Source organism: Excalfactoria chinensis, chromosome Z (genome assembly GCF_039878825.1).
Source record: "Excalfactoria chinensis isolate bCotChi1 chromosome Z, bCotChi1.hap2, whole genome shotgun sequence".
NCBI classification, from domain to species: domain Eukaryota; kingdom Metazoa; phylum Chordata; class Aves; order Galliformes; family Phasianidae; genus Excalfactoria; species Excalfactoria chinensis.
Window position 1 is genome coordinate 9,876,939 of NC_092857.1, and position 16,820 is coordinate 9,893,758.

At 38.3% G+C, this 16,820-nt stretch overlaps 1 protein-coding gene across 1 annotated transcript in view; it reads right to left on the reverse strand.

Moving 5' to 3' along the window:
* ADAMTS12 (ADAM metallopeptidase with thrombospondin type 1 motif 12) overlaps positions 1–16,820 on the reverse strand; it is a 160,405-nt gene that overhangs the window by 8,063 nt on the left and 135,522 nt on the right. The window contains exons 18-21 of the mRNA XM_072359368.1: positions 11,511–11,721; positions 7,358–8,503; positions 2,545–2,697; positions 413–586 (exon numbers count right to left, since the gene is read on the reverse strand). Coding sequence (XP_072215469.1) covers positions 413–586; positions 2,545–2,697; positions 7,358–8,503; positions 11,511–11,721 — 1,684 coding nt within the window. The remainder of the gene's footprint in view (positions 1–412; positions 587–2,544; positions 2,698–7,357; positions 8,504–11,510; positions 11,722–16,820) is intronic.

The window sequence follows — 16,820 nt, forward strand, 5'->3', positions numbered from 1 at the left end:
TACTTGTGTTTGACCTCAGCCTCTTTATCCAAAAATTCAAGCCCCAAAAAGTGTAGAGGCAAACTCAACAAAGATCTTAACATGAAAACAGCAGCAAAGGGGAAATGTTTGAATGAATCCCATTTACTGATCCAGCAGGATAGCAAAACAAATTCACTTAATCTTCCAGGCCATCTGTTTCTTTGTTTCAGGGTACAGTAATTTACAACTCTAGCTGTGTATCACACGCAATCCTAGAAATGATTCTGGAAAGTCTTAATAATGTCTGTGATAATTTTTGCTCTAACCACACAGAAACATAGCAGAACCTCTAAGTAGTAACAGCTGTGTTGCTCTCTGTGCAGAAGTTTACATAGCACTGTAAATTGGCAGCTAATTGTTCATTGCCAAAGTTTCTTTTGAAGACTAATACCTCATTCCAAGGATCCACTCGCCACTGCAAGCAAGGCTCTGTATTACAACTAGTAGTGAGTTGTGGTTTATATCCAAGTAATTGGCAATGAAAAGGCCTGAGAAGTTGCTTCTCACGAACATCGATGCACTGAACATCTCGGGTCTTGAAACCTCCATTACAGTGGGCAGAGCACTGTAAACAAAAGCAGAAAGGATCACTTAGATGTTAACAGAGGAGCCCTTTCAGTCTCTCCTGAGATTGCTCCCAGGCCTCATGCAGCAGAACCAGCTTCTGACCCCATGCAAAGTCTCTTCTTCTACTCCAAGGATAGGAACAAATACACATTTAATTATTCTGTCTTCATCTAGAATTAAATCCAATTTTGCTTGTGTCACTGAATAACCTCAGATCAGCTTTGATCTTTATGACGATGTTGCATTATAACAACCAGTGCCATTCTCTTTCACATAAGTAACTACCTCTGAGTTGAACAAGGAAACTGAATACACTACTTCCCCTGGAAGGTGGACGGTAGGTGGGGGGGGGAATCATTTCCTTTTTCACAAAAGTTTCTGGTTTTCTGAACAGAAACAATAGACAGAAGTCACTATGCAAGAAACTGAGTACAGAGCTCCAGAACATCTGCAAATCGTATTTGGTATTAAACGCAGACTGTAAGATCTAGTTTGAAGCATTTTTTCCTTTAGGGGAGGGGAAGAATTGGACATGAGGAATGGAACACAGATTTAGTATGCCAGCAGTGGACAGCAGCCGTCTTGCTCTGATAAACTGCCTTAAGATATGTGGAACAATAAATGAGAAAAACAATTTTGACTGGCAAAAGCAAACAAACAAAAAAACATTTTAATATATCACATTGTGGTTATGTCTATATAGTTCAACTGCTGAAAAGTACAGATGCTAACAGTTATCTGCTAAGAAAGGTCTTTTGTCTCAAACTACCCTCTTTATTTGTGCTCTAAAGCATTTGTTTCCCATATCTTATCATTCAGTCTGATTTAAAGCTACTTTCTGTGACATAACTGTCATCTCCTTGCTGCAAAAGCAACAACATTTATAAAGAAAAACTGAAGGTGAAATACACCGTGCTTGAAGTAGGACCACACTATGCCTATGCATCACTTTAAATCAGTTTTGAAGATTTAAGTGTGATCATTTAAGGCCTTGTCTGGACTTTCTACACAGGCACATATTTTATGTTCAAATCACTTCTATGTCAACAAAATCAATAATGTAATGCAGGTTTTGTAACTATAACTTTTTCGCAAACCCTTCTCTGAACAAATCTGCCCTCCAGTCCAATGGCACCAATGTTGTCTGCAAATATGATAAAACAGTTTGAGAGACCTATCTTTTTTTCCTATACTACACCAGCATTATCTCAAATAAAATTTTGTACTTCTTTTTTTCCCTCGACTGAGCCTTAAAAAATAACCCGCTTTTTGATGCTCCAGTTTTAAACAACGTGAAGGCAAAACAGTCCTTCCAGAAATTCATCACACATCTTTAAAAGTGCTTGTTTAAAGTAAGTAATTGTTTAAAACACAATTATTTGGGTTCCACTTATTACCTTCAACATGCTTCTGTCTGTTGACCAGGACAGTGTATGTAACTTGAACCACCAAAACCCTAGCCATAACAGGCACTCTCCTCAGTATATTTTTATTTGGTTTTTGTAATGTTATTTATAAGTTCAGCAAGTGGGGAATAGACTGTGTCATGTTAGAGAGGAATACGTACTAGTTAAATTGAACAGGAGAGTGCACACTCCCTCTCCTGAAATCCCATCTTCTTAATAAAACTAGAACGTGCCTCTTGGGGAAGAGGTCAAAAAAGTACTTGTACACATGCATAGCTTTGCCCATGTTTGTTCACATAGCATGGACACTGAGTCCTGCTTTAGATTTAGGTGCGAGATTAAATGAGCATGCCCCTAATACAGGAAGAAGAAAATGCGCAGCGGTTGTGATTCCACAAATAACTTAGGAAATCAGCACTGAATGGTCAACTGGGAATTATGTATGCATTCACTGAATAAATACTTACTTTAAAAATGGAGTACTTAGAAATCTCTAGTCTTTGAAGTTAGCAAGCTTACTGTTCACACACAGCTCTCTGAATGAAGTTACCTTGCTCCAATTTCCTGTTTTCCAGCTAGCACATGGGCGGAGATAACATTTTCTGGCATGATCCGGCTTTTTTGTGTGCTGACAGTGAGATACATTCTTGCTGCTGCATTCCACATGTCTCCAGAAAGCCCCCATTCCACAGGTGGTAGAACACTGGCCAAAGTGAGAGGAAAGCCCAAAGGGCAAACTCAAGGTTAGTAAATCATTCTGGAAACAATTCATGTGCCTAAACTAATACATTCAGAGCAATTTTAGCTGACCTGATTTGAGATGTTTGTACAGGTGCTCAAAAGAAGACTTAAAGTTTACCTCAGCCTTACTTAAAATCTGCCTAATTCTTATTTAAAAATACTTTGCAATACTTTACCAATTCTGATTTATAGTACTCACTGCTTTTCTATGGCAATCTTCCGCTTTCTAAGACTTTATAAATCTATAGCAGATGTTCCACTGTTTTCTTCTCTGATCTTTAGGGATCTAAGGCTAATTATCCTTGCTTCAAATTTCCAACACGTCTACTTCTCTAATCCAATGCAAATTATATATTTGGTAAATTGAGTACACAGTGCTGAAAATCTGAAATAAATTGCATGAGATACTTGGGAAAACCACACAAGAAAAGGATTTTTAAGAATTCAGAGTTGCTGTGTGTTTCCAAATATCTGGGAGGGTTTCAGCACCTGAGGTATGAGAACACTTATCATGCCAGCCAAACTCCCAGGACTGCCTGCTTTTCACCAAAAAGCCTTTACATCCTGAAGCAGGAAGAGATAAAATGTAACTAGAAATCCTCCTTTGCCTTTTTCTCCCATAAATGCAAGAGATTGTGAATGATATGCATGGAGTCAAATACAGCATATGCCAATCAGCATGTTGTTGGTATAAGAAACACCCAGATAATCTTGGATTAAACCAGAAAAATAACAAAGAGAACAACTTCTACTGTGTGATTTACAGTGAATTTACTGGTATAAACATACCCAAGGAGCAAAGAAGTGCCAAAATACTGATATTTACTATGAGATTTACTATCTGCATTACAGTAGCAGTAGAAAGAGAACACAGCAAGACAGTAATACATGTAGGTATGGCAACATTGAAATATCAAGGCCTTGAAGAGAAGGCATAAAAAAAGCAGGCATAAAGTTGTAGCAAGGACAAATAAGCAGAACAAATATACACAAGAGGTCAGAAAATTGAAATGAAAGTGAATTGAAAGTAAGGAGCAATAAGAAAAAGTTCCATCAAGTTGTATGGAGGAAATAGAAGCCCTTTGTCCCATGTGAAGTGTAATAGCTGACATTCACACCATTGTAAGTGATATCTAGAGGTTGTCTTAAACAAGCAAGATGACTTAAAGCTCATTGCCCAGGACCATAGCAAGATGGAAGAAATTAAATGGGCCAGGCTTCACGTAAAGTTAATTTTAACTAGAAGCCATAGCTTGCATCAGGATAGCAAATGATTTCTAAAGCATTACAAAATACTAAATTGAGATGTGTTGAGTACCTCAAATTAATTTCATTAACTGCATGAAACTGAATGCATTGACCTTCTCACCTCAATATTCATTCAAACGCTCACAAATATTCTTTGAACTGTTGAGAATTATTTAAAAAATAAAAAAATAAAAAAACTGTGGAGGAGTGGGAGGGCTCCAGAGGATTGCAGAATAACATTTTTCTAATTATCTTTGGGGAAAAAAAAAAAAAAAGGCAGATCTGTGGACTGAAGAACACACAGCCTAACTTCATTTCACAAGATACAAAAGCAAGTATTAAACAATCAAGACCAAGATGGCATACAGTGATGAAGCAATAATGCAGCCAACATGGAGCTATCGAGAAAAACTAAGGTATCTTGTTTAATGGAAAAAGAGCCAGTCAACATAATACGTTTTTGATATGATTGTTCTTTTAGCAAATGATGGAAATACGATTTAAGTGACATTATTACATGACTGGTGCACAGCTAACTGAAAAACTGTAATAAAGAGACCCTCAGTGATTTCAAGTCAAAATGAAAAGACATTTCAAACACAGCCTTGCAAGGCTCTGTCCAGAGCCCAGCTCTTGTCAGAATTGGCAGAGTTGTCAGGGACATGGAAAGACCCAATCTGAGTTCAAAAACATTGTGCTGAGCTGAAAAAATTGTAATGAAATGGGAAACTGAAATTCAAAAATTTTAAGTGTGAATAAAGAACATCAGCTGAAAACCGACGTACTGTATTGAGGAATCCAGGGCTTACAATGGCCAACAAATGGGATGAATTTAAGTGAGATGGTTACAAAACAAGGCAAATTTGATCTCACCATTCATGGACACAGTCATATATAACATTATAATAGTTATTTCATTGCATTTGCCAGGTGTCAGCTGGGGCCATAATGAACACTACTGTTGAAGAAATATATGGTGAAACTAAGGCAAATGGAGAGAATACCAAAACAAAATCACCACATGTCTAGAAAATACAAGGAAAATGTGAAAAGAACTGGATGGACTTGCTTAGAAAACAGACCTCCAAACCACTGTTAAAAAGGCAATGACCTACCATAGCCACTGCTTATAAAAAATAATCTTCATTTTCAACACAGAAAATTAAAGTAAAATGTAAAGAAAATCATTCTTATGGGGGCAATGAAAGACTAAGGCAGATCATTGGATCTCTCTTTTAAACATCTGTTAGGAATGCACTGGGCTTAGGAGCACAGCCCTTGCACTGACCCACTCTTACAGGGTCCTCCACCCAAACAGACTTAAATATAGGTCTTTGGGCATGTGCAGGAGGAAATGTTTCACTAGTCCTGCCTGAATATGGGAAGCTCAAGCCATTCCCATCTTGCCATAGGAAGGCAAAGAAGAAGCTCCGAACTGACATCACGGAGTACATGTCCCCCAGCCAGAAGTCTGCTACACACCAGAAGGCTTTGCTGCCACTCAGCAGGACTCAGACAGACTGAGAGTTAGGTGGAGAGAGAGCTGATAAGGTTCAGATATAAAAAAACAGATAGGGGGACAGACAACACAGTTTCACTACGGGTAAATTTTGCTTGACAAGTTTGGTGGTCTTTTGAGACATGGTGACAGCACTGGTCGATTAGGGAAGAATCCACCTACCCAGACCTGTGAAAAGCATTTGACATTGTCCTGCAAAACACCCTTGTCTTCAAATTGAAGAGACACTGATTTGAAAGACGGACCACTTGGTTAGTAAGGATCTGGTTGGAAGGTTGCACTCAATGAGTTGCAGCCAAAAGCTCAGGGCGGAGACCAGAGATGAGCAGTATTCTTTGGGGGTCAGTACAAGTACTGACATCATTTAATGTCTTTGTCAGTGACATGGACGGCGGGACTGAATGCAGCACCAAGTGTAGCCATGCAGAGGGACCTGAACAGGCATAAGAGATGGGCCTGGGTAAACCTCATGAAGTTCAACAAGGCCAAACGCAGGGTCCTGTGCTCAGGTCAGAGTAATCTACTTTGCCTAATACAAACTAGGCAATGAGTGGATTGAGAGCAGTCATGTAGACAAAAACTTGGGGGTGTCAGTGGATGGAAAGCTGAATATGAGCTGTTAGTGTATCCTTACAACCCAGAAACCCAACTGTACTCTGGGATGTATCAGAATTGTAACCAGTTGAGGGAGATGACCGTCCCTGCTCCATCTGGATTCTCATGAGACACCACTCTCATGAGGCCCCATCTGGAGTACTGTGCCCAGGCCTGGGGCCCATCAATAAAGGAAAGATGTGGAGCTGTTGGAGCAGGACCAGAGGAGGGCAAAGTGGATAATTAAGGGTTGACTCGCCTCTCCTGTGAAGAGAGGCTGAGAGAATTGGGTTGCTCACCCTAGAAAAGTGAAAGATCTGGAGCAAGGTTATAGCAGTCTTCCATTACTTAAAGGAGGCCTACTTGAAAGCTGGAGAGGGACTAACAAGGAATGCAGTGATAACATGCAACATCAGCTACAGTATCCAAAGGTACTGTAATAACCACAGCCACAGGCCTGACAATTTTAACTTGTATACGAACCAGGCAAAACGCTTCCTGTTTGCTACTGCTACAAACTAGTTCCAGTATACGATCACCCGAACTTCAAAGAGCAGTGCAGCATCCCTCTGTGAGCATACCAGTTTAACTTCAGACAAACATTCTCATCTTAACTTTGTATATTCAAACTGGTTTTATCAAGTCAAATGCTGCTCTGAGTTAGGAGGTATTTGCTTAATGGTGAACATAAATACTGATAGTGGTATGAGATAGAAATGCACCACATAAATCTGTTAATAGCCAACTAAAGATATGTTTGCTAATCGTGATATTTATGTGATTTAGAAATAAAGCTAGCATAATAGATGATGAAGATAAAGCAGGTAAGTTAGGAAATACAACTTAGAGAGAAATGATATATAAGTAAAAGCTATAATATAGTAGCACATGTACAGCTAACTTGGATTATTTTATTATTTGGAAATGCAAGCACGTTCACTGGGTGTCTCAAGGATTCATCTAACAGCCTATCTTTTTCCTGTGCTCTCATACATAGCCTTTGAGGTCTCAAGGCTACAGTCAAACCTACATGTCATGTTCCTGGAAGAGCTGCACAGAGCTTTGCAGAATCTATACAGACAAATATGTTTTATTTTAGCATTCTAATATTATATATCCTTAGTTCTGTTATCCATTTTTTTGACATAACAAATCTTTAATTTCAATTTCTGATACTTGTTTCAGACAATAATTTATTCCCCCATCAGTGGTTCAGAAAACTGACACACTCTTCATTGTTTATGAACTAGAAGTAACATACCTCACTCCAGTTCCCTACTATCCAGTAGGCCTCACCAGGCAAACTGTTGGATGTTATCAGGAGGCTACTTTCTGTGACATTCATCAAAATCCTCTCAGGTGTTGCCATGTGGTTCTTGAGAGCATGCTTGTTTACTAACAATTGTGTGCTGGAGGTTATGTTGTCAGGGAGCTTCATTTCTGTTCTGCTGTCAGCTTGTCCTCTTAATACATTACTAAGCATGGTGGGCACTACTGTAACAGATGCTTCTTGGGTAGTTACTTCTTTGATGGGCACATCAACTTGCAGACTGATAGAGCTTGCTGTTGTTGGAAATGTCAGTCCTTGTGCTGCTCTGCTATCGGGAAGGGGCACGGAAGGTTCCTGGGGATGAGATGAGGTGGGGAGATGAGAAGTCACATCCCCATTTTGAAGGATGGGAGAGTTGGTATCTAGCGTTGTGCTCCTGGTTCTGGTTTCCAGACTGTGTTCTGTGCTGGAAAGGTGATCAATTGTTTTCTCACTTCCTTCTGTTGACCCATCAACATCATCAGATTCTTCAGTCAAGTAATCATAGCTGGAAGTTATTTCTGGACTACTCGTAAAAGAAGAGACAGGAGTGTCCTCACTTCTTTGCAACCCATCCTCTACAGTAGAATCTGTCTCACTTTTAGAAACCTTTTCAGCATGCCTTATAATTTCAGTTCTTAAGCTACTAGGAAAAGGCCATGAAGTAGTATTTTGATGAAAACTATTTTCAGTAGAAAAAACAGGATAATTGTAAACATCACTTGACACAGCAAAATTATTTTGTAATGATATGTTGGCTGTTTCTTCTTTTGGTGGGATTTTACCCACAGAGGATGTAGGCGAGGGAGTGACAGTTTCAGGCTTGGGAATTCCTGTTGTGGTATGGAACCTTGGGCTTGGTACAGGAATGGGTATTCTGTGAGGTGGAATCCATTTGGGATTAGTAGTTTTTTGGATTATAATCTTCCCTCTTCTAGGTGCCAAGGGGGGTATCAGGAATCTTCTAGCAGAAGGACATTGCTGGAGACCACACAGGGCCTTAGAGTTTGGTCTTTTGGAACTATCACAAGGCTCATGATTGTTTTTTGCACAGGTGACCCTGCGAGTCCTTATCCCACCACCACAAGTAACTGTGCACTGCAAAAGAAGTAGAATTAATGTAATTGTCAAATTGCAGCATTTCAAATAAAGGAGGATCATTAGTAATAATGATTTTTTTTTTTTTTTCCCCTGAGGTACAAGCATCCCATTCTAGTGATTTTCTTCTATTACGGAGCATTTTCAAACTCCTTAGAAGAGTAAATGTTGACTCAAGTAAACATCACTGACAAAGGACTACATGATAAAGACAAAATATGGAAGTAATATGCTAGAATCTGATTTCTGCAGTAAAACAATCACAAAAATTGTCTAGCCAATGCCTGTACAATTGGAAGTATAAAAAACAGACTCAAAAAACTGTCATTAAAAATACATATATCGCTTACTACTGGCTGTCCGTAATGCCACAGACTTTCTTTGAAGATTTGCACAGCTCATAGATCCTTTTTAACTTTATGTAATAGATCTTTCATTTGGTTTTAGTGTACTTGGTGCCAGGGCTGCAAGCATTTCCCTTCTAAATTATGGACTACTAACCAACGTGGCTTTTACTTAAATGGGAGCATGTTCATGTACAAAGGATGCTAGAAGCTAAGGATACAGTTTTTCCTGTGATGTTTTGTCCTCAGCCTCACAGGTACAACAATGAGTTTATCAAGTGTTTGGAGGAATAAGGCTGGTTGACTTGCTCACTGGAGATGTTACACATAACCTAGTGGAGGATGTCTCCTTACGATCTGAGGGATCACTACCAACTCATTTAGCTGGTTTAAAATAGATGCCCAGTACAGACTTACATACACTACCATAGCCAGTACTTTAAAATGCTTGAGATATACAATCCTTCTCAAGGTCAAAGTGCAGTAGAACACAGGACTTGGTGTTCCTGGTGCTTTCTGTGTTGCTAACACCTCTAAAATAACATCAGCTCTGCAGCACCAGAACAGTAACCTCAGAGCAGGAGGATTAATCAGTTATTCTGTCTGTCCTCCTTGCATTTCTGGCAGAATAGTGTATGTACTGTACTCAAAGCTATGCAAGTTTATATCAGCTGCAGTGTCACCCCTCAAGTTACAGACACTGGTACTAATGTGTTTTGCCTACTGAGGAAGACAGTAACTGCTGGTATTTTGTTGCTGCTTCCACAGAAATGCAACAGAATGTCAGACTACGCCACGTGGCTGACTTAGATCACCATTTCTGTGAATTAGAAGGAATATCTAACCTCACTAACTACTTGGGGTAAAATTCTTTCCCCTTGGAATCAGCTCTGAAAGCTTCTGCTTTAGATTACAGACATGTAGTAACAAAGAGATTTCAGAATATCTGTAACACTTCATCTTCGTTATCTGCTCAATTAGGTACTTTCATTTTTTGATGTATAGAATGATTTTTTAACCACCAGGTATGTTCAGAGAAAAAGCTGCGTGAAATCTCTCTCACACATTTATTATTTTTATTTAATTTACTAATATCTGGACAATGCTACCATTTCTGGAGGAGAAACAGTATGAGCTACGCTCTCACTCCAATTTATTGAGGTGAAGAAATTTATTCGTGTTAGAAACATGCAAATAAAACCCAACAACAAGTGAGCATCTGCTGTACTCAATAGCAGCATGCTATTTTCATAAACAAATTGTCATTCTGTACAAGTCGGCCATATACCCACAGGTGTATTTTTTCCACAGGCTGGCAAAAAAAGGTGGCTACCCAATTTACAAAACAACCGACATTTAGTGATGACGGCTTGTAAGGAGTATGAACTGTATCTGTGCTGTCACAAAATTCAACTGGTTCATTATTGGAATCTAATATCATGCTCATTAGGGACTTCCTTTTAAAAAAAATAGGAAAAAGAAAAGCTTTAAAAAAAGAAATTATTGAAAGTTTTGAAAAATAAGGTAATTTTCAATTCATGGTCATCTAAAGTGAAACAGATTTGTTGAGCGTGTATATTTTTTTGATTTTCAGATACACTTTAGCTCAGCATGTATGACAAAACTGCATATTTGTGAGCTGAGTTATAAGCAAATTTCACTGTGACAGAACTGTTACAGTAAAGCAACCTAAAAATTTCACAGGACTCAAAACCTACTTTTACCCCCAGAGAAGTGTCCTTGTGCAATTTCAGTTTCCCTGGAGAAGCAGACTGCTCAACATCCAAGGAACCCATAACTCTCCTCAACTTCAGTGGAAAGCATAGGTGTGAAGCACCCGCAGATACCGACACTACGATCTAAACAATGCTAAGAAGCATGAGATTCCTCCACAGATTAATTATGAAAAAGCACAACAAATGAGTACTCCCTATCAATAGTAACATACATTGCAGATTAAGTTTAGTAAAATTTAAACAATTTTACTAGATTACAGTTATTGATTTGCAATTATTAATTTGATGACCTCACATTCTGCAGGTCATCAGCTGCCAGTGAAATAACTGCACAATACTGAATTATCACTTGGAGTATGCAAAACTATTCCGGTGTTTATCAGGACTTCAGATTAATACTAGAAGGAAAAAAAATAGCATGCTGCTGCAAAACAGCAGAGAGAAGAATGCAAAAGAAATGTGAATGCAAAAAAAATATAAAGACATTTAATTTTCTCCATGTAGACATGACACAGAACCTCTCCCTGTCTGTTTCACAGCAGTGATGAATATTCCATAGAATTCTGTGCACGCAAACATGTTGTGTTCTAAAACACCAAAAGCTCAGCAAGCCAAACCCTTAGAGATATCTAAAACACACTCGTGGAGGTTGTTGGCAAGCAGTGCAGCTTCTTTGTTCATCCACATAAAGGACTAGTGAAGACATGTTAAGAAATAAGGCAAAAAGAAAAAACAGCAAAAAGAGCTCATTGGTCTTTTTTTGTTAAGTATGATGGACCACTTCAGAAAAAAAAAAAAGAAAAAGAAAAAGAAAAAAAAGAAAAAAAAAGAAAAAAAGAAAAAAAAAAAAAAGAACACACACACACACACAAAAAATGGAAAAAATAAAAAATCAAACACTGAATGTCATAGCTGACACAAACTTACCTCAGTCCAGTTGCTCACTGTCCAGTCAGATGGGCACAAGACATCTCTGTTGCATGACAGATGGGTCTTTGGTTTAAGCAAGTGCTGGCATTCTGTGACAGCCAGCGCCTGCTCATCAGATCCCACTGTTTGGATGCAAAGCACAGTTCGCTTCTTCTGTCCCGTTGGGCCACACGTTGTTGAACACTTCTGCCATTCTCCTGCCCACCATCTGACAAACAGAAAATAATCCATAATAGTGCATTAAGAATAGCCTTCCACATCTAGATTTCAGTAACTGCTAGGCAGCTCAGTAATCTTTTTATCCTATTGTCTGCTTATTTTTACCTTAATACAGAAAGAATTAACAAATTAGAATCAGTATTTTGTTCCTTCATAAAGGAAAAATTAGCCTTTATATTTTCCTCTTCTGATCACAGATGGTCTTCCAGAGTAAGCTACACAATGCTTCACTAAGTGAAAGATAAACATTTTCTTCAGTGCAATGTTTTCCAATGTAATTTAGTTTAGTTTACCATGGCAAGAACATAGCTCCAAGCTGCAGTATAAGAAATCTAGCCCAGTTGTGGACTCTTAAGTCAAAAATTGCTCCTGGTCAAAAGATGCTCCTTGCTTCTTGTTCCTGACTTTTAAAGCAGGTCATGATGACAAAGCTTTACACACACAAACACCAAAAACAACAACAAAACAAAAACAAACAAACAAAAAGAATACCACCAAAGAACATAATGGGTGTACTTAGGAAATGCCTTTCCTTCTGGAAAATACTGTTTTTGACTTAAAAACAACATTATTCTCTTGTACTTTTTTTTTTCTTTTTTTTTTTTTTTTTTCTTTTTTAGGTCAGTGAACTTTGAGCAAACTAATTCCATACTGATGAAAACACTGAAGTTCCACAGCAGGTTAATAAACTGTTAGTAGCATTCATCTGGCTCACAGTCTCCAATCTCAATGCATTTCTGGCTTCTTTTGTTTGCTAAAAATCTGTTCTCCCCCCTTCCTCCATAGTTTCCATTTTTCTTGATAAACTTATTCTTCAATTGCAAAGCAAACAAACAAACAAACAACTGTCACTGATGTGGAAGGCACTGATACCTACTCATAATCATTCAGAAAAAAAAAATATATATATATAAGTACTTGGAGCAGTCAAGCTGTGCACACAGCTCACTTGTGCAATCATCTGGCTTCCTCTGGGGAGCCTACACCTTCCTTCTTCTCTTTAGGTATCAAAAAATATTGCATTTCCTTTTAAATTACAGTCTAAGACCTTTGAGGCACAGTTTGTTTTGCAGAATGCTGTAGAATGGTAGCCCACTGCCACAAACCTGCGTGAGCCCTCTGGACACTGCTGTAATAAGAAGAACTTATTATTTCTCCTTGTCTCTTGCCTTTTTTATTTTTTTAGAGTGTTTCTTTCTCTTCTGAGATTCCACAAATAACCAAGGAAAAATAACCAGTTAAAAAGAAAAAAACAACAAGTGCACCTCAGATGAATGTGGTAATAAAGAAGATAAAAATATGTTATGGTAACCTGAACCAAGTAATTTCAGGGTTGTTTTCATCTCTTGCATCTTCCTTCTAATTCTCTTTATCATCTTAGGTATCTTGTAAATAGCTTTGCCACAAATGCAATCTCAAGTATGCAAATTGCACTATTAATTTTAATGGAACCAAATCACAGGTCTGTAGTTACAGAGATGCTATACTGACACTCCCACCCTCCCTTATTTTCACATAGCTCTGAGTAAGGCATCAGCAGTTTGCAGGTTTGAGTACTGAACTCTAAGTAATGATTTTTCGCTTTGCTACAAAATCTACCTTGACCAGTAGTAGGGGTGCACTGGTAACAAGCTAGTGCACACTAAACTTTTTCTTTTTTTTTTTTTTTTTTTTTAAAATACGTCATGAAATAAAGTGTTCTGAAGTTGATAAAAGCCAGAATCAAGACTGTATCTTATTCCATCTTCATGCCAATCTTAAACTGCATTTAGTCATGTAATTTTTTCTACTGAGTCCTTCCTCATTCAGTGTAGGTAATAGATTGTACTGATAACTTCCACTACACACTACCCCAGCATTATTTTTTTTTTGTTTTACTGAAAGTTTCTTCTCATCAGTAAGTGTAGTTCTCAAGGCTGTATAGTTCTTACTTTGATTCTACTGTATATGCATGTGCCATAAACACTCCATCGTGAGAACTTTTGAACTGCAGTGTTCCAGCAGTCATGGAAGAAAGGCAAATCAAGGAGTGCAGAATGTTAAGATCCTTTCATCTGTTCTGTTACAAGATATTCCAAAGCAAGTCCTAGACCACACAGTAGCAGTACCCAAGTGACAAGACATCATTCATCTAGGAGCTTCTATTGTCTGCACACTGCAGAGGCATGACTGAAACTGGAGAAAACTGCTGAGCATGTAGAACTGAGAACTGATGCTGCACCCTCATCATCAGCCTCTAAATTGAGATGACCAAGCTGACAGACTTTTCAGCTTTGAGTTGGACAGTGAAGGGCACTGCCAGACAGACAAAGCTTTAGGCATGTTATAAAGCAGGATTTATTTATTTACTTATTTTTAATCACACAAAAAGATGCTTGGCAATGAAAAGTATGTGGGGAAGAAAACTAATATATAGCTGTGCTGATTGTGATGAGAATCTGAGATGAGTTGGCAGAAACTGAAACCTGATGGGCTTTATCTAACACTTGTCCCTACCTCTGGTATTCTGGGGCAGCAGCAACTGGGAAGTTCCTTAATACTAGTGCATCACGTTGTCCCTACAAAGCAACAGGACTGTTTTATCACCATAGGCATGCATGGTACAGTGCAGAAAGACTATGTTGACTAACAAACTGTAAGATTCAAGGAACTAATCTGAGTGAGAACAAATTTTCCCGGGGCTCTCAAACTGGAGAGTGTTCACTGTATAGTGAAAATGCTACTTCAGTTGACTTTCAGTTGCAGCTGGGAACATTCAGCTTTTCCACAGTCTAACAAGAAGCAGCTGACAATGCACCCAAAAAATGAAGGATATGCACACAAGAGGAATTAATAATTAAAGAAGAGCCCAACAGCCTTTTTTGGCCTATGCACAGATGATGCTCACTGGATAAGGTTATGGATCCTGTTGAGACTTTGGAATCTAAGTTTGCTACATTCATGCCTATGCAGTTGAATATTGAGTCGCACTTAAAGAAAGACACTTTCTTCACTATGTATTCTGTAGAATGTCTGGCACAGCAGATACCAACAGGGCACTGATTTTAGGTCTGTTTATTATAACAAGAACAGGATGTTTTGTTCTTATTGTATTGCTGAGTTTACTGAACTGTTCTGCAGGAAGACAATACAGTAACAACAGATAAATCTGGACCCAGCAGAAGATCCCAAATACTTCCAAAATAATCTGTTCACAATTCCTCTGTTCATACATGTAGTTAAGTCAAAAAAATCTTAAGGCAGTTTTCTTTTTGGTGGAGATAAAACATTCAGTTCAGAGCATGAGCAGTTAAAATCTCCTTCTCCAAGTACTGTCTGTTGATTTTTATCATGAACACCCGTGGAGCAAAATCCCTGCCTATCAAAGAATTGTGTGGAAGAAAAACATATTCCATAGCACAGTGTGGAGAACACACAGCCACTCCTGCTAGGAAAAATCACTGAAGTTTCATGTGAGCAGCTGTATCACCTCTTAACTCAGCTGTTTGGCCACCTTTATTTTGCTGTTATACAGTATGTGGCACATACGTATTGCAATATTTAAAATACTTGCATTGCTCCAGATTCTTTCAGTAGGAAGTGGAGGGAAAAACAAAACAAAACAAAAAACCAATAATCATGTTAAAAGCTGGACTTTGCAGAAGCCTGTCATTTAAACAGTTTATAATTAACTTCCTGAAAAGAATTAATGAGATAATATCTGGTCTGTGCAAGTTACAAACATTACTATAATGTTATTCTTTTCCTGTAGATACTATTTGATACATTATCTGATGTTGAGTTAGGGTCTACTAGCCAGTGACATGGTGGCATGTGTATTTTCAATGAGATATCACAGGTTACAGGAGGATTGTGCAAGAGAATATGCTTGTTGTTTCACACAGAATGTTCCCACAAAGATACCGATTTGCTCTTGGAAATCCTGGTATCATCTAGCAGTTCCAGTTCCATGGCTACAGCATTAACAAAAAGTTCCCAGCAATGCCATGTTCAATTACACTGTCCTCACCCCTAGCATATAATTTAGCCATCTCTGCAAAACTCTTGTTCTGTAGTAGTTTCACGTGAATTCTCAGTTATGCTACATTGTACTGTGTAGGATAGTCACATCATTCTCTAACATTCAGGTTTTCTTTAGAACAACCAAACTGAACTACCATGAGAGCCTTCTTGCTTTTCAGACAGAGAAGTATGACCCATCTGTCTGGGTTGAAGATGGCATGTATGTCATGGAAAAGTAAATATAAACTAAATCCACTCTGGGACTACAGCCTGAATCAGAGACCAGATCTATAGAATGAATGGTCTGAGTAAGGTGAATACAAACCCACTCTGCCCTCTCAGCTGAAAGCCACTGAAAGCCAGATTCAAAATAAATACAACCATAGAATAAAATCATTTAGGTTGGAAAAGGCTTCCAAGATCATCAAGTCCAACTATTAAAATGAGTGGTTTTTTTTCACATATTAGGCATTAAAACTGTGGAACTTCTTGCCAAGGAATTTGTGCAAGAATGAAGTTTTACAAAGTTGCAGGGCCAGTCTGAGCTATTACTGTGGTATTTCTCTAGAAATACCTTGAGATAAAAGCAATTGGAAGTTGTAAGAGTATTGGAAAGAGAGATACTTTATGCTTGCCTCGTGTGCTCTTCTTTAAGCAAGCAGTTATAGTTACAGGTCTACTGAAAATCACAGTAGGGGCTTAGGTGGTTCCTTGATCAAACTACTATAGTCATACTTCCATTAAGATAGAAGGAAAGAAATAGACTCTAGAAGCATTCATTATCTAGGTTTCCCGCACTAAAGATAGCAGCATTGTCAGTACTTTGCAGTGCTCAGAAACTTAACCTTTTCTCTGTAGAGCATGATAAGTTTGAGAAACATGACTCAGATGGGCAATGAACAAGAGCTTTCCTGCCTAGTTCACATACAATGGAACTCCGTAATCTCTGTAATGCTGGAAGAATTCTCTCCTTCATGAGCATCCCTGAATAATGCAACTGTTTCAAGCAAATGGGGAAACTTGAGTTCATTTGAAATTTTGGAATCAATATCAAGCTTATACATGTTACAAATACAAAGTATCCAC